Below are 24,892 nucleotides of genomic sequence, written 5' to 3'. Positions count from 1 at the left end.
CCTGGGGGCCATCTCAGGGTTGCTCAGGAACACAGCTGGGCAGGAGAGAGTGAATGTGTGTATTCAGGTGGCATTTAAATATGGAGCCAGGACCTTCGACCCTATTAGGTGAAGGTGGGGTGGACGAAATAGTGTCCACCCCACAATGTGATTCAGAGAGCTGCTTGCCGATGCATAATTAATGAGCTTCCAAATGCTAAATTGGGTATTATAATCTGCCCTGCTACCCAATGGGAAACATGCTGCTTATCCCACCCACAACTGCACTTAGTCTCCAGAACAGAAAATTCCGCCCATTGTGTGGTGAATGAATTTGAGTACACAGGAGGCAGCTAACGTTTTAATTAAATCTTTATTACATGTGATTAACATTAACCCTTTAATGATTTCACAGGTACATTTATACCAAATTTATCATTTTAATCACCCTAAGCCCCAAGATATATTAAGCTTGCCTTAGAACAGGTTACCAAGCACTTGGTCAAAAGAGTAGGGTCTTAAAGAAAGAGAGAGAAGCAAAGAGGGAATTCCAGAGCTTAGAGCTTAGGCAGCTGAAAGCTCAGCTGCCAGTGATGCAGTGATTTAAACTGGGGATGCACAAGAGGCCAGAATTGATACAGCACTGAGGTTTTAGAGGGCTGTATGTTGCAGAATTATGGAGAGATGAAGCCATGAAGGGATTTGAAAACAAGGGTGAAATTTTTTAAACCCAGGTGCTGTCCTGCTGAAAACTGTGTGTAAGAGATGTCAAGTGAAGACAGGATCAGGCTCAGCTGTAATATCAAGGAATATATAAAAAGCATTATGCTTTTCCATTTAAAACTTTCAATCAATAATTCAAGCCTGCAAGGAAAGCACAGATTTCAGTATCTACTGAACACATGGGAACTAGCATGCAACCTGTGCCATTATGATTTTTGATACACCTCTGTGAAGCATTTTTGGGAAGTTGTCCGAGGTTCAAGGTGCTATATTAATGCGAGTCTATGTTGTTACTTGAATCAAAATGAGCCCCATTTGCAAAATGACATCTGAGTTGAGACCCACAGGAGTATAAACAGCAGGCTTTATTTGTCTTGAAAATTCAACTAATTCATAAGAAGAACTGACTGAACACAGATTTTGACATCCAACTACACCACTTGAGGCACGTGAACAGCACAAGTTGCATGTCCAGGTATTGTTAGGCGCTAATATTTTGTCAGCAGGTTGCATGTTGTCAAGGCTCTACAAAAGCAAAATAAAAACTAAAGTAATGTTTTATTACTTATGGCAATTGTAACTGGCAATTACATCTCCATATTCCACCACTTGAAAGCAAATGGCTTCCGACGAACATTGGAACCACAGTGAACTTCACCTTCCTTCAGGTGATAGCTAACAAAGTCATCAATGAAGTTACACTCCAGGCCGAGTGGTTCCAGTGCTGAGCACACCGCAGATTCCAGTGGACATTTTCCATTTATCAGAGGCCCAAACGGCTTTGGAATGCCCAGGTATTTGCCGAGGACTATCATATTCACCTAAAGGGACACAGAGAGAAAGAGTCCTTTTGCTCATTAGAACATTCAAATTGTTGGAATGATAAAAAAGAGAATGAAGTGTGAGGCTGTGAAGTGTGACACAGAAAAAGAAGATAACCAGAAGAGAAAGACAGAAAAAGAGATGAGATAGAACCAGGAAATAACCAGGAAGAGAAAGGCAATAGCAGAAGGCAAAAATTATAGGTTGATGAGGAAAAGGAAAAATGATGATCAAGTGGAAAATGAACAAAATAAATCTGAAGGAAGAGGAGGGGGAGGCAGATAAAATAAATCCTTATTCTGACAATTAGCTGACACATAAAATAGGTCCCATTTTATGTGTGTAATTCATCTAGCAAAGATTCACTACCTGCTGAAGTGCTGAGCAAAGACCATGCATGTGGGGATGCATTCTGATGGCTGCTCTTATGCACCTCTGAGCAACCAGCTGCAAGCAGATACTGAGTTCAAGCCACCCACCCTCACCAGTTTTCACTTACGAGATCTGGAAAAAATGCTGTTGCTTTTTGGGATTTCTCTTGCACCATAAACAACACAGGAATATCAATAATGTCTTCTTCATCCAATCCCAATTCCCTCTTTAGGACATTTCGGTTCCAATCAATGCATCGCTGAGAGGAAGGCAGAGAGAATTTAAAATAGTTTTGCAATAATTTTCACACAAGAACACATTTATACCACATCATTATATCATAATGACTCACCTGCACATAAGCATTATCTCTAAGTAGTTTTTGATTGTTTAGGATTTCATTAATTTTGAATGCTTTGGTATTTAGACCTGGATGAGAAATACAAAAACAATATTACTGTTTCATATTCAGCTGTTTCCTTCAGTTTCTCCTCATTAACTTTACATTGAGGCTTGTGAGACTGAACATTCCACCCATTAATGATTTGCTGTCTGCCTCTCATTCCTGACTATGTACCTAGTAGATATCTGCTTATGATTCTTCTATTTCTGTTTATCAATCATCTTAATGAAGGGACGCCTTAGCACATACTGGTTCATGAAAGGTTCCAGAAAGTAGTCATCAATGGGAAAGCACCTGTCCTCCATTCTGCATGACCCATACCTGATTAAGATCAAGAACATGCAGGCAATCAAAGCCACAAACCCTTCTGTATTTCTCACTTTTGGGACTTCACTTTGTCAACTTCATATGATTTTGTATGGAATTAGCTACTATGGCTTGCTATTTCTATCATAATCATAGAGCAATTAAGGCATAGAAAGAAGCCATTCGGTCCATCATGTCCATGCCAGGTGTGACAAATTAAATATGAACATATCCAAAGGCACCTTTGCCTGATGGGCAGTAGGCCACTATGGATTAAGGGTAAGGGAGGAATTGGGTTGCATATGGCCACTGTTGAAATGGCCAGAAACTCACTTTCAAACATTTGGGCTTCACCGTGACCTTCTTGCTGGAGCTTTGTGAATAGTTTGCAGCAGGCATCAGGGCTGACCAGGAGAAGCCGGAAACCCTGAAGGAACACAAGGCAAATGTTGATATTCAAGCAATGACTTGTTCTCAGCAAAGCATCTTGACATAGAGTCATATAGGTCTACAGCACAGAAAAAGGCCCTTCAGCCCATCGAGTCTGCGCCAGTCAAACAAGTACCTAACTGTTATAATCCCATTTTCCAGCACTAGGCCCATAGTTTTGTTTGCCATGGCATCGCAAGTGCACATCCAAATACTTCTTAAATGTTATGAGGGTTTCTGCCTCTACCACCCTTTCAGGCAGTGAGTTCCAGGTACCCACCACCCTCTTGATGAAAAAATTATTCCTCACATCCCCTCTAAACCTCTTGCCTCTTACCTTAAATCTATACCCCCTGGTTATTGATCCCTCCCAGAGGAAAAGTTCCTTCCTGTCTATAATATCTATGCCCCCTCATAATTTTATACACCTCAATCTTGTCCCCCTCATCTCCTCTGCTTCAAGGACAATAACCCCAGTCTATCCAACCTCTCCTCATAACTAAAACTCTCCAGCCCAGGCAACATCCTGGTAAATCTCCTCTGCACTCTCTCTAGTGCAATCACATCCTTCCTATAATGCAGATTCCAGAACTGCATGCAAAACTCTAGCTGTGACCTAACCAGCATTTTATACAATTCCAGCATAACCTCCCTGCTCTTATATCCTATGCCTTGACTAATAAAGGCAAATATCCTACATGCCTTCTTAACCACTTTATCTACCTGTCCCGCTATCTTAAGGGACTGGTGGACATGTACACCAAGGTCCCTCTGATCCTCGGTACTTCCCAGGGTCCTACCATTCATTGTGTATTCCCATGCCTTGTTTGTCCTGCCCAAGTGCATCACCTCACACTTATCCGGATTAAATTCCATTTGCCACTGATCAGCCCATCTATATCCTCCTGTAATCTAAGGCTATCCCCTCACTATTTACCACCCCACCAATTTTCGTGTCATCCGCGAACTTACTGATTAACCCTCCTACATTCAAGTCTAAATCATTTATATATATATCACAAACAGCAAGGGACCCAACACTGATCCCTGTAGAACCCCACTGGACACAGGCATCCATTCACAAAAACGCCCCTCGACCATCACCCTCTGCTTCCTGCCACTCAGCCAATTCTGGATCCAATTTGCCAAATTGCCTTGGATCCCATGGGCTCTTACCTTCGTTATCAGTCTCCCAAGCAGGAACTTATCAAAAGCCTTGCTGAAGTCCAAGTAGACTACATCAAATGCATTGCCCTCATCTACACACCTGGTCACCTCTTCGAAAAATTCAATCAAATTGGTCAGACATGACCTCCCCTTAACAAAACCATGCTGACTGTCCTTGATTAATCTCTGTCTCTCCAAGTGTAGATTAATTCTGTGCCTCAGAATTGCTTCCAATAGTTTCCCCACCACTGAGGTTAGACTGACTGGCCTGTAGTTCCCTGGTTTATCCCTTCTTCCCTTCTTGAATAACGGTACCACATTGGCTGTCCTCCAGTCCTCTGGCACCTCTCCTGTGGCCAGAGAGGTATTGAAAATGATTACCAGCACCCCTGCTATCTCCTCCCTTGCCTCACTCAACAGCCTGGGATACATTCATCCGGGCCTGGAGATTTATCTACTTTTAAGCCTGCCAGACCACTTAGAATCTCCTCCCTTTCTATGCTAATTTCTTTAAGTATATCACAGTCCTTCTGCCTGATTTCCATATCCACATCGTTCCTCTCACTTGTGAACACCGACACAAAGTATTCATTTAGAACCCTACCTATGTCTTCCGGCTCCACGCACAAATTACCATTATGGTTCTTAATGGGCCCTACTCTTTCCCTAGTTATCCTCTTACTCTTAATGTGCTTGTAAAATAACTTTGGATTTTCCTTTATTTTACCTGCCAATGTTTTTTCATGCCCCCTTTTTGCTCTTCTAATTTCCTTTTTAAGTTCCCCACTACACATTTTATACTCCTCTAGGACTTCTGCTGTTTTGAGCACTCGGTATCTGCCATAAGTCTCCCTTTTTCTCATTGTCCAATCCTGTATATCCCTCGACATCCAGGGTTCCCTGGATTTGTTGGTCCCACCCTTTGTCTTTACTGGAATATGTTGGTCCTGCACTCTCCCTATTTCCTTCTTGAATGAGTCCCACTGCTCTGATGCAGATTTACCTAAAAGTAGCTGCTCCCAGTCCACTCTGGCCAAATCATATCTGATCTTATTAAAATCGACCTTCCCCCAATTTAGAACTCTGATTTCTGGCCCATCCTTGTCCCTTTCCATAACAGCCTTGAATCTAATGGAGTTATGATCACTATCTGCCAAATGCCCCCCCACTGATACCTCTACCACTTGCCCGGCTTCATTCCCTAAAATTAAGTCCAGGACCGCCCCCTCTCTTATTGGACCTTCTACGTACCCTGGCTTAAAAAGCTCTCCTGGATGCATTTTAAGAATTCCGCTCCCTCTAAACCTATCACACTATGACTAACCCAGTTAATGCTGGGGAAGTTGAAATCCCCCACTATTACTACCCTATTATTTTTACACTTCTCTGAAATTTGCCTACATATCTTCTCTTCTATTTCTCTCTGGCTGTTAGGGGGCCTATAGTACACTCCCAGCAATGTAATTGCTCCTTTCTTGATTTTCAGTTCTACCCATATGGCTTCATTTGAGGAACCTTCTAAGATGTCGTCCCTCCCTACTGCTGTAATTGATTCCTTGATCAATATTGCGATACCCCCTCTTTTTTTACCTCCTTCCCTGTCTCACCTGAAGACCCTATATCCTGGAATATTGAGCTGCCAATCCTGCTCCTCTCTCAACCATGTCTCTGTGACAGCAATGACATGATACTTCCATGTGTTAATTTGTGCCCTCAACTCATCTGCCTTATTCGTCAGACTCCTTGCATTAAAATAAATAACATCCAACCTTGCCAAACTCCCATGTGCCTTAACTGACCTATAATTTCTATGCCTTTGTGACTCACTTTCTCTCTCTTCTAATTTTGGCTGTGCATCTCCCCCTGCTGAACCTCCTCTCAGGATCCCATCCCCCTGCCAAGTTAGTTTAAACCCTCCCCTTGCTTTGAATTTTTTCTCTCTGCATTCACATTTTTTTATCCTTTCACAGGGTGTGGGTGTCACTGAAGGCCAGCAATTGTTGTCCATCCCTAATAGCCCTTGAGAAGGTGGTGGTGCGCTTCCTTCTTGAACCACTACAGCCCCTGTGGTGTAGGTATAACCACAGTGCTGTTAGGGGCGGAATCTAGTATTTTGACCCGGCAAAAGTGAAGGGACAGTGAGATAGTTCCAAGTCGGGATGGTGTATGACTTAGGGGAACTTGCATGTAGTGGTGTTCCCATGCATCTGCTGCCCTTGTCCTTTTAGGCAGTAGAGGTCATAGGTTTAGAAGCTGCTGTCGAAGGAGCTTCAGTGAGTTGCTGCAGCGCTTCTTATAGTAGGTATACACTGCTGTCACTGTGCAACAGTAGTGGAGGGAGCATGAAGTCGTTTGGGGGATGGGAGGATGTGGCGTTGCTGTTATCAACCTCTCTCTGACCAGGGTTTGGCCACAATTCCCCCTCATCCTCTGTGCCCTGACTGCAGCCTTTGGCACATTTGAATACAGCATCCTTCTCAAAAGTTCCTCTTTGTCCAACTCGGTGGGACTGCCTTGCTTGGTTCCAATATTACCTTTCCCACAGTAGCCAGGCCATGTAGACCAATGGCTTCTCTTCCAACCATCAGCTTAGGAATTTCCCAAAAGATATGAGCAAGGTGTGGCTGAACCAATGATCCAATATGGTTCTCATGACGCCTGATCATGATATTGGTGCAAGCCTTCAGTAGCCTGCATCCATTCCTCCAACTCTGCCCCCTTGTGCAGCTCTTTCCCTTCGCTTCACCATTGGTGGTCATGCCTTGAGTCACCTTCCTCCCAAAAACCAGCTCAAATACATTTCTCCAGGAATGTACAAGGCATGCGGTGAGTGAGACATAGAATGTGAATGAGCTGCCAAAGAAGCCTGGGTTGCGACAGTGAAATAGGCCATCTCTTGTCACTTTGACAGACTAGACAATCATGTAGGGAGAACCTAGAAACAAAGCTTAGTTATGGCTCAGGTACACTTTGCCTCAATCAGATGTAACATATAAGAGCCGAGAAGTGTTGCAATATGCCTTTAAGGGATAGCAGCAAGACTGGAAGGGAAGTTTGTCATGCATTCTAGTTTCAGTTTCACTTTTGCATTTAAGCAGAGCACATACACAAACAGCTCTGCTGCTGGTGTCTTTAAGCTTTAAATCATGTGCCTAGTCTCAATAAATGAACCCACACATGTTTACCCAACCCTTATGAGTGATTAGTGCCTTTGTATCATTATAAAAACACAACATGGTGTACAGCAGCGGTTCCTCCTAAATGACATGGCGCTCAGCTTGGCAGCAAGGTTCAGTACAGGTACAACAAGGTGAACAATTTCACAAAGATGCCACGTCGGAGAGTGTTGAAATGGCAGTGTGGCAACTTCACAGAAAAGCTTTGAAGACACAGTGCTCAAGTAAAGAGCGGGTAGCAGACGGATCTTTTGTGGTGAGATTGCAACGCATTGCCTGCCAGTTAAGTGAATGGGACAGTGCATCGAGAGGACCAGCACCGGGTTAGCTCAGTTGGGAAAAGTGAGTGACCAGGGTGTGGGTTGGATCGATAGTTGAGCGAGGGCAATTCAAGCAAGAAGAAAACAAAAAATCAGGCAAGAGAACGTTGCGATTACAATGGATGGAGCTTCAGAAAAGCGCATGAAAGCGGTTACAGTTACACTCATTCCAGATACTATAGGAGAAAGTAAGTCAAAGGGATATTGTTAAAAGGTCCACAAAATTCCCCACTTTGATTGGGATGCAGCTGACCTACCATCCGAATTCAAAGGCCTGAATCTTCTGGTCGGCGTGCGGGGGTGGGTCTCGCTCGCCGACGCATAAAATGATACGCGGTGACGTTGGGTGTGTGTCCCGACGTCACCGCGCGTCATTCAGATCCTCAGTTCGGCAGACGCGCACCAGAGTCGGCTGCACGCCTGCCAAAATGTCAAAGGCCTGTTAAGGCCATTTAAGTAGCAACTAAAACACTTAACAGGGCTGCTCATCCAACCTTAAGGTTGGCGGGCTGGCGAAGAGTCCAGGCGGCCTTCGCATTTTTCACGGAACCTCATCCATGAGCTGGATGAGCTTTCATGAAGGTTTTTAAACTTTAATTAAAATTTTTAATAAAATTCATAGACATGTCCCAGCTCATGTGACACTGTCACAGGAGGGGACATGTCCGAATAATTTTTTGAAATCTTTTATTCACTTTTTGATAATGAAATTAAACTCCCTGAGGCAGCTCCGTGCCTCAGGGAGATTTCTGCGCTCTTTCACGCTCATGCGCGAAAGAGCACAGGCCCCAACTCAGCCTCCTCCCCCCGCCCTCACAGGGAGTGCTCAGTGCGTCACACTAGGTGGGCCTTAATTGGCCCGCCCACGTAAAATGGCGGCGCACAGCCGATTGCGGGTGGTGATCGGCTGTGCCCACGCCCGTTCCCGCTCAGCCCTCCCAATGGGGAAAAAATTATCCCCAAAATGGTTAGTCCCTTGATTCAGGTGTGTGTGATTCATACAAGCAAGCCATAAAAACTCACCTAGCATTTGGGAACAAAGGTCTACACACGCTGAACATGTCAGGATTAATAGCAGAAGAGCTAAAGGATCTCCAAAAGATATAGACTACATTGGAAGACTGGTAGAATATCAGGTTAAATTTCTGTATTCATCGACTAGAATTCATGTCATTTCGACAACAGCCTGCAGAATCCATAGACCATTGCGTAGCAGATGCAGCGAAAAGGGTACGTACTGTGATTTTTCAGATGTAGAGCTATCAGATAGAATTGTTGAGTTGGCGCTCGCATCCACTCCTATGGAAGCATTCCAGAAAGATCTGCTGGACAAGCCCAAAATGTATAGCGTTGAAGAGCTACTCAAGGATGGATGTAAGTATGAAGCAATCCTCACAGGTTGAGAAAGCTTACAGGTCCTAAGTACAACCCCAGTTGTCGATGCACTTACTACAACATCCAAACCTAGCAAGGCATGTGGCAGAAAGGGCCATTGGCAGCAGCATTGCACTAAAGCAAAGGCTGATGCAGCTACAAAGAGTCATGCACTGATCCAAACAAGCCATACAAATCAAGCAATAGGAATGACTATCCGTTATCCCGTCAGAAACATATACATGAGGTGATTAACAAACCAGAAAATGACAATAATGTGCATGACGAGACGATGAGCGGTGAACACATGTTTCACACCGTCTTCTCTTCAGCTCTGAAGAAGAGCCATACGGACTCAAAACATTAACTCTGTTTCTCTCTCCATAGATGCTGTCAGACCTGCTGAGTTTTTCCAGGGTTTTCTGTTTTTATTACATGTTTCACACCGTCAATCTCCTGGAAAACATAGATGCCATCTCACCATCCAAAGTATTTGCAAAGATTTGAATTGTCTGCCCTAAGAAAGTTGGTAATTATTCATTATTGGCCAAGATTGACACAGGGGCAAGTGTCAACATACTACCCCTGTGAATCACACCACAGACATGGTAGGCCATGACGAAACCTACTACTGCGCAGCTTTTAGCTTACAAGGGTTCATTTATTCCATGCGCAGGTTCCATAGTCCTGGAGTGCAAGTATAATCAATCCTCCTGAGTGTCACAGATGTTCTACAGCATGGAGACTATAAGACCAGCAATCGCAGGTCTACCGGCATTCCGTGACCTCACACTAACAACAATCCACGGAATTGGTCAGGCCTCATTCAGCAGATCAACCTTAGAACCTACTCCTGTCACCTCGGTTCATGACCTAACATTGAAATATCCAGAATGTTTCAACAAAATTGGCAGTTTCAATGGAGCTGCAACCTTATACTTACAGGAGAATGCAAATGATCTGGTGCAATGCAAATGCCGGCAGCAACAAGAAGAAACGGCAAAAGATTCACACTACAGAAACTGATGAAAACCATCACTGAAGGATGGCCAGATTCACTTCAGCATGTCCACGAACATGGGGTCATTTTGGCCTTAACCAGGATGAGCTAGGCATCTCCCGGGGAGTCATTTTTAAAGGCAGGCAGGTCATCATACTGGAATCTTTGTGACCTGATATTCTTCAACAACTTCATCACTCACACATAGGCATAGATCGGACAAGAAGACTTGCAAGAGAGACAGTCTATTGGCTGAGAATGAACAGTGACATTGAAGTTGTCGTCAAAAAGTGTGAGGTATGTCAAGATCATATGTCAAGTCAGCACAAAGAAACACTGATTCTCCATGAAGTTCCTTTCTATCCTTGGTCCAAAATCGCATCTGACCTCTTTCATGTCCATCGCACCGACTTCATCGCCATCATTGACTACTTTACCAAGTATCCCATTATTTGACAATTACATAATACATTAAGCAGAACTATTTTGCACACTCTAAGTGCTATTTTCAGTTTATTTGGTGTGCCTAGAGAGATAATTACGGATAACGATCCACAATTTATTGGTAAGCCATTTCAGGATATGCGTGAGAAATGGAATATTGATCACACTACTACTTCTCCTTATTACCTTAGATCTAACAGTCTAGCTGAACAAATGATTTGTGTGGTGAGATCCCTAATTCTCAAAGTAGACAGACCAAGCAAGACCTACACATTGCAATGTTACATCCGAGAATAACACCTTTAAGTGCAACTATTCCATCACTGGCAGAGCTTATGTTTGGCAGACCAGTGCATACCAATTTACGCACTCTTACCCATTCTACTCTTTCAGAACAACTAAAGAACAACTTTTAAAACTGCAAGAGAAGATAACCAACGTGCATGATAAGAATGCGTGTACAGAATTGGTAAGTTTACAGTTGGGACAACAGGTTTGCATCACAGGATCCCACGTAGCAACCAGCCAAGGTAACAAGGATTTGTTTAGAACCAAGTCCTATGAAGCCACAAAGGCACAACAGTGAGACGTAATCGAGGATCAATCAGATCCATTTCGGCTCCTCAACCACCATGCAATCCTGTTGCATCAAGGACTAGATCCCAAATGCAACAAGGAATGACATCCAAGACTGACAATCCCACAGATCACTGTGAGCAGTTAAAGAAACCTCCAGACAAGGTTACCATTACAGAATCTTGATGTACCAGCAGGTTACCTCTACACTTTAAAGACTCATAGATTCTTCAGTTTTATACATTTATGTAATGGTAACTAAACATGAACATGTATTGTAAATATTTTTTAAAAATAAAGGGGGATGTTGCAGTATGCCTTCAAGGGATAGCAGACTGACTAGAAGGGAAGTGTGCCATGCAACCCGTCTTAGCTTCACATTTGCTTTTAAGCAGAGCACTCACAAAGATAGCTCTGCTGCTGGTGTCTTCAAGCTTTATATCCATGTACCTCTGTTCTCATATGGCTAGTCTCAATAAATGAATCCACAATATATTCACCTAATCCCTTATGAGTGATTGGTGCCATTTTATCATTATCAAAACACAACAAGAGGAATCCAAAGGAAGCCCTTTTAGTCCCTCTTCCAGTTCCCTGCTGGCCTTAGGTTGCTGTATTGAATGTCTGTTTTAAATAGTTTCCACATTTCCTGCAGGATATTGTTAATGTCACTGGGGTTGCTTTACCGTAAGGCTTATTTCGATTGTCCACCATAACCTTCAGCATTGCAAAAACCTTGGGCAAATCACGTAAATGCTGTTTACACTGTTTCTACAGATCTTGAACCAAAGCTGCATTGTAGAAACTCCTTCCTGCAAACCCCCTCCTACCTCCACTCACAGAAGTTTGTTCATAATTACAAATACTTTAGAATATACCACAAACAACAAAATAAACACACAGCAGTCTGATATTGCTCACTTGGTAGAATTAAATTGGTTACCTTTCTGTCAGGGGCTGGAACAAAGGTCATGAACTCATCCACATGACCTACACGCAACCAGTCAGAGAAGAGCTCAATGGGAGGCTGCACTACCTGAGCATTCAGGAAGTCCCGAACCACCTTTGCCATATTTCTCCCTTCAGAAGTACTAGAACAATAATTTTTTTAAAATACAGATTTTACATTCATGTATCAAGAACATAATTTTCATTTTTCTTAAGTTGTTGGTTGTTGCTGTTTCAAATCAATGCCAAAACCTCGATCAAGAAATGAAAACCAACTCAGGCAGAGAACCAAGCCTCTTGGAACTTCTCCAGTTCAGATGAATTAATTTCTGACATGATTATTGCTAATTTATATTCTTTACCAATTTCCCCTGCAATTTCTCAAGGGTATCTATGCCAGTCTGCAATAAGAAGCTTTGACCTGCTGGTCAAGACAGCAGATCCTCAGCAAATACCAGGGCAGATCTGAGGCACAAAGGGAAATCCTAAGGCATCATAATGCGAAGTGCATAACACACCATCAATACCGCTGTCTCACAGATGCTATATCCACCTGTGCACAGATGGATAGTGTTGCCAACTGTGGTTAATTTTTAAAATTCATTCATGGGATGTGGGCATCACTGGCTAGGCCAGTATTTATTGTCCATCCCTAATTGCCCTTGAGAAAGTGGTAGTAGCGGTGGTATTTCATCACATGACTTGCTCCCACACTCCAGCCATTAGTTGGCCAACACATCCACCCTTGTGACACACTGCCTTCCTATGCCAATTGAATGATATTTGACTGTCAGCCAAACAGCCTTTTTTTTCCCCATTTTCAATGTTTTACATCTGGTAAAGAGAAGTATTCAAAGAAATTTTCTTTCTTATTCATCCTTTCATGGGATGTAGGCATCACCAGCAAGGCCAGCATTTATTGCCCATCCCTAATTGCCCTTGAACTGAGTAGCTTGCTGGGCCATTTCAGAGTGCAGTTAAGAGTCAATCACATTGCTGTGGGCCTGGAGTCACACATAGGCCAGACCAGGTAAAGACAGCAGTTTTCCTTCCCTAAAGGACATCAATGAACCAGACGGGTTTTTAACAACAACCAATGATGGCTACTTGGTCACCATTATTGAAACTAGCTTTCAATTCCAGATACTTTATTATATGAATGTAAAATCCACCATCTGCCATGGTGGGATTTGAATCATTTCCCCAGCCTAAATCTCTGGATTACCAGTTCAGTGACATTACCAGTACACCACCATCTCAATGACAAAAAAAAATATTTTTTAACATCTTCATGCTTTTTCTTCAGGGTTGCACACAGTAGTGTCAAGGAGATTGATCTTAAATTCCTGGAGACTCCAGGCTAATCCTGGAAGGTTGGCAACCTTACAGATGGGCTGATCTCACTATATAGAGCAAAGTTAGCTCATTTGCGTAACTTATTGATGTTATGGGGTTATTTCATGATATGCTGGGTGTACCAAGATCACATTTTTGAGTACCAGCAAGCAAAAAAGGGCTGTTAGCTGCCCAGTGTGCTGGGCACTTTTTCTCCATGTGGGTAAAGGGCGAGGTGGTGAGATGCGGAGGGACAATGGACAAACAGGAAAGGTTTGTGCTTCCTTTTTAAATCTGGGCACTTAGTTTCTTCAGGGATTCCACAAGCCTGCCACTGTAACTCCGATAGGTGCCCAGGGAAATTGTGCAGTTCTGGGGGTTTCCTTGCTGCCTTGTAAGGTTCAGTTCTTCTGCCTGCCACTTAATGAAATAAGGGATAAGGTGTGAGAACTCACCAAGGCAAAAGATCCCACTTCTGCACAGTTAGTATTCAGCATTTGTTTGATGAACAAATGAATTGGAGAGAGTGCAGAAGAGGTTTACAAAAATGGTTCCAGGGATGAAAAGCTTCAGTTATGAAAATAGATTGGAGAATTTCGGACTGTCCTCTTGGAGAGGAGAAAGCTAAGAGGAGATTTGATAGAGGTGTCCAAAATTATGAGGGGGCTGGACAGAGTAGATAGGGAGGAATTGTTCCCACTCGTAAAAGGATCAAGAACAAGAGGGCACAGATTTAAAATGATTTGCAAAATAAGTAAATTCAATGCGAGAAAAAACCTTTTGGTCTGAAATGCACTACCTGAACGTGTGGTGTAGGCAGGTTCATGAGGCATTCAAGAGGGCATTAGATGATTATTTAAACAGAAACAATGCGCAGGGTTACAGGGAAAAGGCAGGAGAATGGCACTGAGTCATGATGCTCATTCAGAGAGCTGGTGCAGACACATTGGGCCGAATGACCTCCTTCTGCACTGTAACAATTCTGCGATTCTGTGAAATGATTGGAGGGGTACAATCCTCCAAGAAGTCACATAGTTGGTTACAGGCTACATAAGTATCTCGAACGCCCAAAATGTTGAATTTTTTAAAAAGCATTTAGTCGGTGGCCAGCCTCCCATGCATTTTCAGTATTTTCTGTTTTTATTCTGGATACTCAGTCAGTGAATTAACAATCCTTCTGGTGACATATGCCTAGGAGTCTGTGTTACCCAAATGATGCTCACATTGGGTAGAGCACTTTGGCACAAAATGCACTACATTGTACAGGGAAGCTGCTACCAGGGTGAAAACTCTACAGGTTGAGAATTGTGTTCCCATGCTCAATTTAAAGGCTGATAGAGCCTTAATTGGCCCACCCACGTTAAATGGCGGCGCGCAGCCGATCACAAGTGGCGATTGGCTGCATTCCCGCCCATGCCCGCTCCTGCCCCCGTCCAACCCCCCCGACAGGGAGAAAATTCTCCCCATAGTTACTCAGCCAAACTACTGCAGAGGACTGTCCCCTGAGAAATTTACCCCAGGACAGGAGGGGCAAGAATTCTTCGCCTTGGTCTCCCTCCTCCCAAAAGTAATAAAATAACTTTACGTAGGAAAAGCGCTTCCAATAATAATCCTTCCCATTGGATATTCTTTTCCATTCACTGTTACTGGAGGGCTGACTTCCAGATTCCCAAAGGAGTCCAGGCTGCTGACCAGATCAGTTGTTCTGGTTACATGTCCAAAATCCGGGCCCTAGACAAATACACAATAACAGAAAAAGATGGTATTCAAATTGGCACTATTTAGAAAATTAGCTCATTAACAGCATCCATTTTACATCTTGAAATTTACAGACTGATAGCTTTGTAAGAATGTTGCCTTCCGAATTATATGGCCATTGGCCTCAGTGCAGCTTTTGGCTTAACCTACCTGGGAAAATTATACAACAGTGGCAACGATAAGAATCAGGTCATCAAATTTCACTAATGATAAATTTTGTGTTCATTGAGGTGAAAGGAAGGAATTTTTCCCCACAATTTTTACCCCTATTAACAGCATTAAACACTCTCAGATCATGTATGATATGGGTTAGATGCAGAACATAGCACTCTGTATTATCACTATTTAGCATTCCTAAGTCATGGTCAACATGGGCTAGATGCAGAGTGGAGCTCTGTCTACTCTCCCTCAAGCACTTCTGTGCAGCCCTCTGTAAAGTGAACTTGCATTTGAAGACACACTGATTGCTCTGGAGCTTCCAGGTATTAAATATTAGTCTCCTTAACACTGTCTCAAGCAATACGGGAGTCAAATCTTAGGGTTCTTAAATAAAATGCATGCTTTTCATTTTCTTGGTATGCTTTCATTTATTAGTTCTAAAAAAATATGGGAGAGGGGAAATAGGTTATTTGACTGACAGCCAAAAATCATCCAATTGACTAATAAAGAACCTGTTCACTTTCCAATCATTATGCTGAAAGGATGGATGTTTTAACTACCCACTTGTCAAGCATGGGGATAGGAGGTCACATGGTGAAATCTCCAGCATACGATACACTATTCACGTATACATATATAAATATGGGTTTAGCGTTTGATTAAAGTTCTTGGCTTCTTAAAGATAGCTTGCAGATTTTGATGTTTTTTCTTTATTCTTTCATTGGATGTGGGCTCATTGGCAAAGCCAGCATTTGTTGCCCACCCCTAATTGCCCTTGAATTGAGTGGCTTGCTAGGCCATTTCAGAGAGCAGTTAAGAGTCAATCACATTGCTGTGGGTCTGGAGTCACATGTAGGTCAGACCAGGTGAGGATGGCAGATTTCCATCCCTAAAAGACATTAGTGAACCAGATGGGATTTTATGACAATCAATGATAGTTTCATGGTCACCATTACTGAGACTAGTTTTGCAATTCCATATTTTTTTTAATTAACTAATTTACATTCCACCATCAAGCCATCAAGGTCACAAAGCATTAGCCTGGGCCTCTTGTTATTAGTTGATCAACGTTACCATTGGTATCTAGAAATAATGAAGTGGTTAAAAGTTATTAATTCCTCGGGTGCTTTAGGGTTTAATATAGCAGGATACAATTTAGCTGACCGTGCTGCTTAGTTTTTGCTGCAGGCGGAGGATGTGACTCATGACTATTAATTTATTTTTCTGGCTACATTATGAAACCAAACAAGACAGTTTTGAGATAGAAAGTGGGGCAATGGAGCTCAGAATGATTATTTACATCCTGATTGGTAATCAAGTTGACATCTGGTGTTTTGAAGGGAATATTCACAATAACACTTTCTCTGCCATAATGATTCAGCAATTACAGCGTTCATGAGAGATGGCCTATAAAAATCTCAAGCTTTTCCTTAACAATTTGTGGACTCAGGATTGAAAGACTTGACAAGAAAAACCTATCTATCTGGTGAAATATGTTAAAATTGGGTGGAAGCTTGTGCTATCCACTGTTGTGAGTTTGGTGGATGGGGGCGTGTGGCATTTAATCGGGCTGAGGATGACGGATGGGGACCCCGCCACCTACCTGCCTCCACCCCAATTAAATCTGAGGCGGGAAGGCTGCTTTGCTGCCAATTAAGGTCCTTAAGTGGACAATTAATGCTCACAAAGGGCTAGAGCTATGGGGGTATAGCATGTTGTGAAGGGCTTCTCCCTTTAACTTTAAAGGGTTCCTGAGTCATCCATGCTTGACAGAAATCTGGGCCTTGGTATATGATTCTTGGTGTCTGAACAGGGATAGTCCAGACTTGACAACCTTGTCAACTCAGAATATGATTGGATAAGTCTGTCATGACCTTTGTCGTAAAAAAGCCTTATTAACATTCACTGTCTAAGGTCACAAATAAAGAATGACTATGAGGTGAGATACAAGGGGAATTGCAAGACCCCAAAAAGAGCGAAGAGCAGAGTGTAGGAATAAAAAAAATATTCTAAAGTTACACATCAAAGAAACATTGGACCTCACCAGGAGTTGTTTGTAGGGAAATATGCTCAGTCCACGATCTCGAGGAGAGTCCAACACAACAGGGAAGGTTTTGTGAGGAGCCTCTGAGTAACCAAATTCAATTTCATCCTGAAAGAAAGAGAAAGATCAGCTTGGCGGTGCCTCAGAAAGGCAAGGTAGAAAAAGACAAAGAAATACAGTGAGGCAAAAAGAAGAGGGTCTCGTCCCACCATTATGGAGCACAAAAAAGGTTGAATTATGTCATTAATTGTCGTGTAGCCTATTATCCTGTCTCTAATTACATTGGACAGAGGGGCCACCAAATCAGAACAGGCAGGCCCAGGCTTTAGCGAGTAAATAGCAGTGAATCAGTAGGCTGGTTCCAGATTTCAACTTGAGTCTGGTGAGAATGGAAAACTGAGAGGATCTGGAGATTTTGCTGTTATTTCAATTTATTTGCATTTCAAACAGTTTATTTTCTGAACACTGCTTGTGTTCTGCTTGAGATATTTGAAGAGGTCTGATCTGCCTCGAAAAGGGTGTTAATCTCCCTAGGTAGATTGAGAGCTTGTTCATGTATTTAGCATCCTTTGACGTAAAGGAGGAGGAAAGGGAGACAAGAGATATGGCTGCATCTGAACAAACTGAGGAGGGTAGCAAGGAGCTTTTTGCTGCATTTATATGAGCAAAATTTCATCAGAAGACTTTGTTTTCCTAAAGATGCCCTCTGACCTTTGTAGCATACAGAAGTCTGACCTGAAGCTATGCTCCAGAACTACACCTGTTCTGTCTGTGGAAGTGAAGGTCACTATAGCACTCACCTTTTATGTATGTTCACGGTTGCCACAGACTGGAATTTTAGGAATTCAGTGTTTTACCTGTATCCAGCGATCTTTGCGATTCATATCCTCTGTGCAAACTGTCAGCTTGCACTTTGCCTTTTCCACCACAACTGTAAATTCCTTCAGGAATTTTGCATTATCCTTAACACTAGGCAAAAAAGAAATGAGATTCTAGAGAAGGGAACAGCTGAATTTGATAATCCGTTATTTGTCTGTACTCCAGGGAATACAAGCCAAGTCTATGCAACCAGTTTTTTTAAGTGAACCCTTTCAGTCCTGGAATCTTGGCTGTACCTCCTACATAGCCAATATATCCTTCCTGAGATGTGCTGGCCAGAACTAAGTGCAGTACTCCAGAACAGCTTTATATAATTGAATCATAACTTGCACCCCTTTGCATTCAAGCCTTCTTGAGATAAAGACTAACGTTCCATTTAACTTTTTAAATGTTTTTGTATCTGTCCTCTACCTTTTAGTGATTCTATACATGGACTCCTAAAACCCTCTGCCCCTTTCCCTCTCTCCATTTAAAAAATGCTCTGTTCTATCTTTCTTGTGTTCAAAGTGGATGGGCACATACATCTCCATATGGAATTCCATGTACCACAGGGTTTCCCATTCACTTAATCTATCAATGTTCCTTTTTAGCTCCCATCTATACTTACTGTGCCAGTTAATTTAGTATTGTCAGCAAATTTTGCTATTAGGCTCTCCATTGCCTCATCAAAGTCATTAATAAATATGTTGAAAAGCTGAGGCCCCAGTACGGATCCTTGGATGACATCACTAGTCACATCCTGCCAATTGGAGTACATAGCAATTAGCCCTACTGCTTTCTATCTCCTGATCAATTCCATGCTCATGTCAATCAGTTGCCTCTCCCATCCACTCTAATTTTTGCTAATTATTTCTTGTTTGGAAACTTATGCCTTCTGGAAGGCCACATAAATAACATAATCCACATTTCCTTATTTCTCAGTTTAATACCCTCCTCAAAATTTAGCTAGGTTAGTTAGACATGACAGCATTTACAAATCCATAGTATCAGTCAAAGTGCTCAATCACTCTCCCTAATAATAGTTTTGGATAACTCCTCTGCAACAGACATTAAACTAATAGGTCTATAATCTGGAGGAATCTAGATTGAGAGGAAGGAATAATCAATTTGATAAAACTGCTGGGTAGTCAGTCGCTACATTGGGATTTTTCTGTATCTGGCCCCCTAATCCTGTGATAAGGATTATACCCAGTCACAGACTCCTCCATAACTGCCCTAATGCCCACAAGCTCAGCCAACAGGAAATACACTGAGCAAAACACAATGGTCAGGTTTCCACTACAGCAACAGCGAAACAGTGGTTCTCATGACCAAACTTGGCCAAACTGCAGTTGGCAAGCTCAGCGAATATTTGCTGAAGCTCCCAGTTTGGCTGAGTTTGATCACGAGAACCAATGTTTTGCTGCTGCTGTAGTGGAAATCTGACCATTGTGTCTGGTGAGGGAGGTTGGTGCTCCATCCACTAGGAAAACCAATCACTTCTTTATGAGACAGCCTCATACCTGCACACGAACACTTCCTGAGGAGCCAGAGTATTAGGAGTCATAATCCATGGAGCCAAGTGGAACACGACATGTTCTGTGAAAATGGGAGCATGTCCAACAACCTGGAAAAAATGTGTTAAAGTGTGATACACTTACAGAAACAATTTATGGATTTATATTTATATTGATATTTCACTTTCCAGCAGTATTCCTTCACTTTATTTAGTACAACTTGGTACCTTGAAATTTAAGATTTTGTTTCACAACATTGTAGTCAGGAAGGGCAGGAAACCAGTGCAGTCCTGTTGAGAGGTAGTGGGAAGGGCCTTCCCTTTGTGGTGGACCCATATCTGACAGATTTCCAACCCATCATAACCTATCTCAAAATTCCAATCAGGAAGGGTTGGATGAGTCTTCTGCTGGCCCCCTTACATCTAGGAAGAATGTCTGGAGATAATCCTAACCCTAATTCTTTAGTTGCTGTGGCAATACTGTTCATGAATTCCTTTTTAATCCCAGTGAAAGTCCTGCTAACCGAGAACTAGCTTGAGTTTGGCCTTTCAGAGGCCCTGAAACTCTTCCCAGATTAATTACCTGTAGAAGTCTGAGCAAGTAATATAGAAAATTGCAGTCACCCCTTCAGTCCTCTGGGTTCTCTGTTGGAGCAGCAAGGTGCCACCCCAACTTTCCAATGGGTAGTCTCAGTTGCATGACCCCATTGTGCCAATTATGTAACCTACTTTCAGGGCCTTAGGAGTTATGATGTACAGTGAAGAAAGAAAGCACATGCATTTAGTTAGCACCTTTAACAAAGTGCTTCACAGCAAATTAAGTACTTTTTAGTACCTTGGAGATTTGGTCGGGACTTTTGTGGCTAATTTTGCTCAAAGTACTACTTTGCACTGGGGCATGGATCTCCCTCTATTATCCTAAGGAGGATGACGAAGGAGCTAGATTGGAAGCTTGTACAGTGAAGCATCACAAAATGCATCTCTTTCTCACTAGCACATACCCACACACCAGGGCTTACAGACCAACAACATCTTATTTAGATTTTTCTGACATTGCCTCAGAAGGCTGCACTTCTCCTCAGAGGTTACTGGGAAAGTATATCAACTACTGGCTGAAAACGCAGGGCCCACTTCTATCAGGTAAACAATATTGTTTGTATCGGTTAAAGCCACCAATGCCGTGAATTTCTTTTTAACTGGATCCTTCCAAGTATCATCAGGTAATTATAGAACATGGTAAAACTGATATTCCTAATTAACTCAAACAAAGAGAGATACGTATCCAGTTGTATAGAAGGAGATATGTACCCAGTTGTATAGAAGGCCAGGATCCCCACAGATAGAAGGACCAATTGCCACTCAAATCCCATATAATGCTCCCCCACCCTGCCATCTCAATTTGATGAACAGGAAAGGCTTTCATCTTTATTAGCGTACAGCTAGTACACTGTGCCAATCTCCTTATCCTGCATGTGAATACCAAATACACAGGAAGCTGCCTTGGCGAGGGCTATCTAAATTCACGGTTTACGACTTCATTAAGGCTCTGCAGACAGAGGAGTCAGCAGATTAATGAGACTTGTGCCACGTACAAGAAGTGCAGTGGAGCAGACAGTGGACACCTTTCAAGCTCATTTCAGGTTCCTGGATAATGCCCTGCAATACAACCTACCTAGATTTCGAGGATTGTTATCGCATGATGCATACAACACAACATGATGATGATGGGTGAAGCTTCCAGCTCCGGAAGCTGAAAGGCAATAATGATAAAGAGAGTGTGGAAGGACCTCCTATCTCACAGCACAAGAAGGGTGCACAGGAAGGTGAGGACATGCAACAATAGGCAGAGAAAAGAGAATATAACTGTCAGCTCAGTCCTTTCATAAGTAATAGTTGACTCAACCAATAGAGTTACTTCACAGTGTTAACACCTGCCTGTTGTGCCCCCACACCCTTACAAATCCCTTCCCTGTAAAAGACGGCTGCCAAGTTCTTTTACAAGACAGAAGTTTACATTTCTCTGCCATTATCCAAAGCATCCAAAAGTTGAAAGCATGCACAAGAATGAACTCGGAACTTTATGTTTCTTTAATTTTCTTTATGGACAGAGAGAAGAACTTGCATTAATCCAAGTGTCTTTTACAATGCTGGGATGCCACAAATCATTTTACAGCAAATTAAGCGCTTATTTAAAAGTGTTACCACTTCACTGTTGCAATGTAGGCAGAATGCATCCACCAATTTTTGTACAGCTCAGTCCCACAAACATTAAAGAAATAAGTGGCCAAATAATCTGTTTTAGTGATGTTGTCTGAGCAATAAATAATGTGCAAGGCAGCCCCAAAAGCTTCAGTACTCTTCTTCAAGTAGCTCCATGAAATCTTTTATGTCCACCCAAGATTGGGCCTTAGTTTAAGATCTCATCCAAAAATGTCATCACCAAGAACACAGCATTGGACTACAATGAAGCATATGTGCACTTCCGCCAATTACACATCATGATCAGCCTGTATACCGAAGAGACTTTCAGTCCAAAAGTCTCTGTAGGTTTTAGTGATATTAATATAAAATGACTAACAAACTTTGACATAAAATGGCTTATATAATATGCGCAACGGGAAAATGGAGCTAACTTAAGTTAGGAACACTTTACTGCAGATACATCTGCTAGGCGTTTCTCACGGCAGCTAGCCAGAACAGAATGAGATAAAGGAGAGATGGGCTTTTTCTGTCGTTAAAGATGCTACAAATTTAAGGGAGGCTGAGTCAATAGTAGAGATTAGATTATAATTGGTGTTTGCACCATGATTGTGAAACTATAATATTAACATTTACTAACAATTGGGAAGTTAATTTAGGGATACATATGAACTCAAGAAAAATGACAGACAATAAAATTCTTATTGGTCCAGCCAGCATGTCCCATAAGGAGAAAATGATTAAAGGAAAACAATTGAAGACTGCATGTTTCCTATGATTCATGTGTCAATGTAAGATAGGGTAAAGGACAAAAAATCTGTTAATCTTGTATTTCTTAATAAAGCCTTAAAGTTTCTGGCACAAGAACCCATTTAATAGTGAGATGATGCAGCTTTAAACCACTGATGCAAAAAATCCCACCATTCACAGAATACAACTGGAATTAGGTTAGAATTTTACCATTGGTTCTAGCAGGCTAAGGTTGATGGTCACCAAGTTGCTATACCCCTCATCTGCAAACACGAGTCCCTCGATGAAGAATTGATATTCATTGTTCCCTTTTGTATATTCCATAACTGCCGACAGCTTCGTTCTGCCCAGGACTTTTGTCATTTGTGCTGCAGTGTGCAGAAAAAAAGGGAAATGGTGCAATGACAATTGAATGGGTTTTTGAATAAGAAAATTTGTAAGCCAGGTTGAAAATGAAGGGTGAGCAAGAAACAGATTGAGAGCTGGTATGAAGGTCAAAGTTCTTCTTGCAAAGATTTTTATTCTATTTTAATTTAGAAAATTGAAAAACTAGACTGAGTGGCCTAAGCCCATAATTCAGAACTGCACCAATGGAAAGTGAGACATATCAGGAAGCAGGAATGATATTTCTAAACTTGGTTTTCATAAAACCTGGAAATTGCCATAGAAAGAGACAAAGGGCATTAATGAAAATTTACACTTTCTGGAGAACATCAGGCAGACAGGTCAGGATTTTTAATCGCTGGTAGGTCAGGAAGGGGTGCAGGCGCAATTTGAAAACCATGTTCCTGGTGAGCAGCATTGGATCCCTCCGCCTCTGGAATGCAACGCTATTTTCAAAGGGAGAGCAGGGTGGGTAACAGGGAACACAATCGCCTCCAGTTAACAGCCCATTAAACTCCTTGAGGGGCTTGTTAATGGGTTGGGGAGGATAGGAAGGGAATTTTCAAAGTTGAAATCATTGAACAGTCTGGTGCACGTTAGTGCACAGCTGTTGGGTACAAAGTGGGCAAAAGTTAAAGTTTTGTTTAACGTTTAAAAATTTTAGGAGCTGGGGGTCTTGTGCTGGATCATGCATTTAATCTTCCCTTTAGCCTTTTGGCCACTTTTGTGCTCAGTGAGACTGCTGGCCTTCTGAAGTAATGCCTGCTCCCTTCTACAAGGCAGTGGCAGGTCCCAACATGGCTGCCTTTGCCATTCATGCTCCGCAGGCAGCTCCCACTTCCTGGTTATGCTTGGTGCCACTAATTGGGCGCTTAGCTCGACACTGGCCCAATTAGGGCATTTACATTTCAAAATAACATCATGTGAGTGACACAGTCACGGCACAGGGTCGGGACCTGAAAATTACCTGACCATCAGGACCCCGATTTGAAAATCAAGGCCATAGACTCACTTAGATCATGATGAAAGACTTGTACTTTGTTTGCATCAGAAGCTGAAATGTATAGCTGGAGTTTGTAGTCAGATGGCAGAGAATTGGGCCCTTCAGTTTTTAGGATCATAGGAGACATATCTTGAAGGTCTGAAAAGAAATATCCACATATGACAGTAAAATAATGGGGGTAGCTACATTCATAAGATGAACAATGAGTCAACTGAGCAGAAATCTTTACTTTTCCTGACATGGTTTTAGTCGCCTCACAAAAAAGTGATATTTTATTACTGTTCTCATCAGTTACTTCTCAACTTTCATGCACCCCTAAAAATTCATTCCAGTCTGAGTGCACCCAATGCAGCCAGCAGTATCTCAATATAGATTGGCTGTCACCTCCAAATGTGTACACTGTATCATCACTTCTGTCAGATTCGGCAGTTTGAGGCGTATCCTTGTCACAGTTCACAAGAAGAACTGCTCCATGTCCTTTTGGACCCCACGCCCAAGAACCCTGTTAGAGAAAGGAAAAAAAAGACTTACATTGATATACTGCCTTTAACCTAGAAACAAATACCTTGAGTCATTTCATAGAAACATGGAGAAAACAAGAACAAGAACAAGACAAAGAAGGAGATATCAGGAAAGGTAACTGAAAGCTTCTTCAAAGTGATGGATTTCAAAGATTTTGAAGAGTTCCTAATTAAGTATGTAGCGTATGTTAGAAGCAATAATAGCACCTTCCATTGGGTTATTGCCGCAGTATCATCCTACACAAATGATAGAGAGTGATAGAGACTCACAGAGCCTGTCACAAGGGATTCTGCTAACCTTGAAGGACAGTTGATTTAAAGGGCAG

The 24,892-nt window shown here is 42.2% G+C and overlaps 1 protein-coding gene across 5 annotated transcripts in view; it reads right to left on the bottom strand.

Annotated features, from left to right (window-relative positions):
* Positions 1-337: 337 nt before the first annotated feature.
* The window catches only part of LOC144690540 (protein-arginine deiminase type-2-like), a 90,102-nt gene continuing 65,547 nt past the window's right edge, over positions 338-24,892 (bottom strand). For all 5 annotated transcript variants that reach the window (XM_078558128.1, XM_078558126.1, XM_078558125.1 and 2 more), the window contains exons 6-17: positions 24,430-24,547; positions 24,055-24,183; positions 22,869-23,026; positions 19,717-19,820; positions 18,193-18,304; positions 17,336-17,443; positions 14,960-15,105; positions 12,035-12,182; positions 2,939-3,032; positions 2,249-2,325; positions 2,024-2,155; positions 338-1,523 (exon numbers count right to left, since the gene is read on the bottom strand). In XM_078558128.1, coding sequence (XP_078414254.1) covers positions 1,290-1,523; positions 2,024-2,155; positions 2,249-2,325; positions 2,939-3,032; positions 12,035-12,182; positions 14,960-15,105; positions 17,336-17,443; positions 18,193-18,304; positions 19,717-19,820; positions 22,869-23,026; positions 24,055-24,183; positions 24,430-24,547 — 1,560 coding nt within the window. In that variant the 3' untranslated portion in view covers positions 338-1,289. The remainder of the gene's footprint in view (positions 1,524-2,023; positions 2,156-2,248; positions 2,326-2,938; positions 3,033-12,034; positions 12,183-14,959; positions 15,106-17,335; positions 17,444-18,192; positions 18,305-19,716; positions 19,821-22,868; positions 23,027-24,054; positions 24,184-24,429; positions 24,548-24,892) is intronic.

This window comes from Cetorhinus maximus, chromosome 15 (genome assembly GCF_964194155.1).
Source record: "Cetorhinus maximus chromosome 15, sCetMax3.hap1.1, whole genome shotgun sequence".
NCBI lineage: Eukaryota > Metazoa > Chordata > Chondrichthyes > Lamniformes > Cetorhinidae > Cetorhinus > Cetorhinus maximus.
Note: the sequence above shows the minus strand (reverse complement) of the source record. Positions and strands in the feature narration are given on the sequence as shown.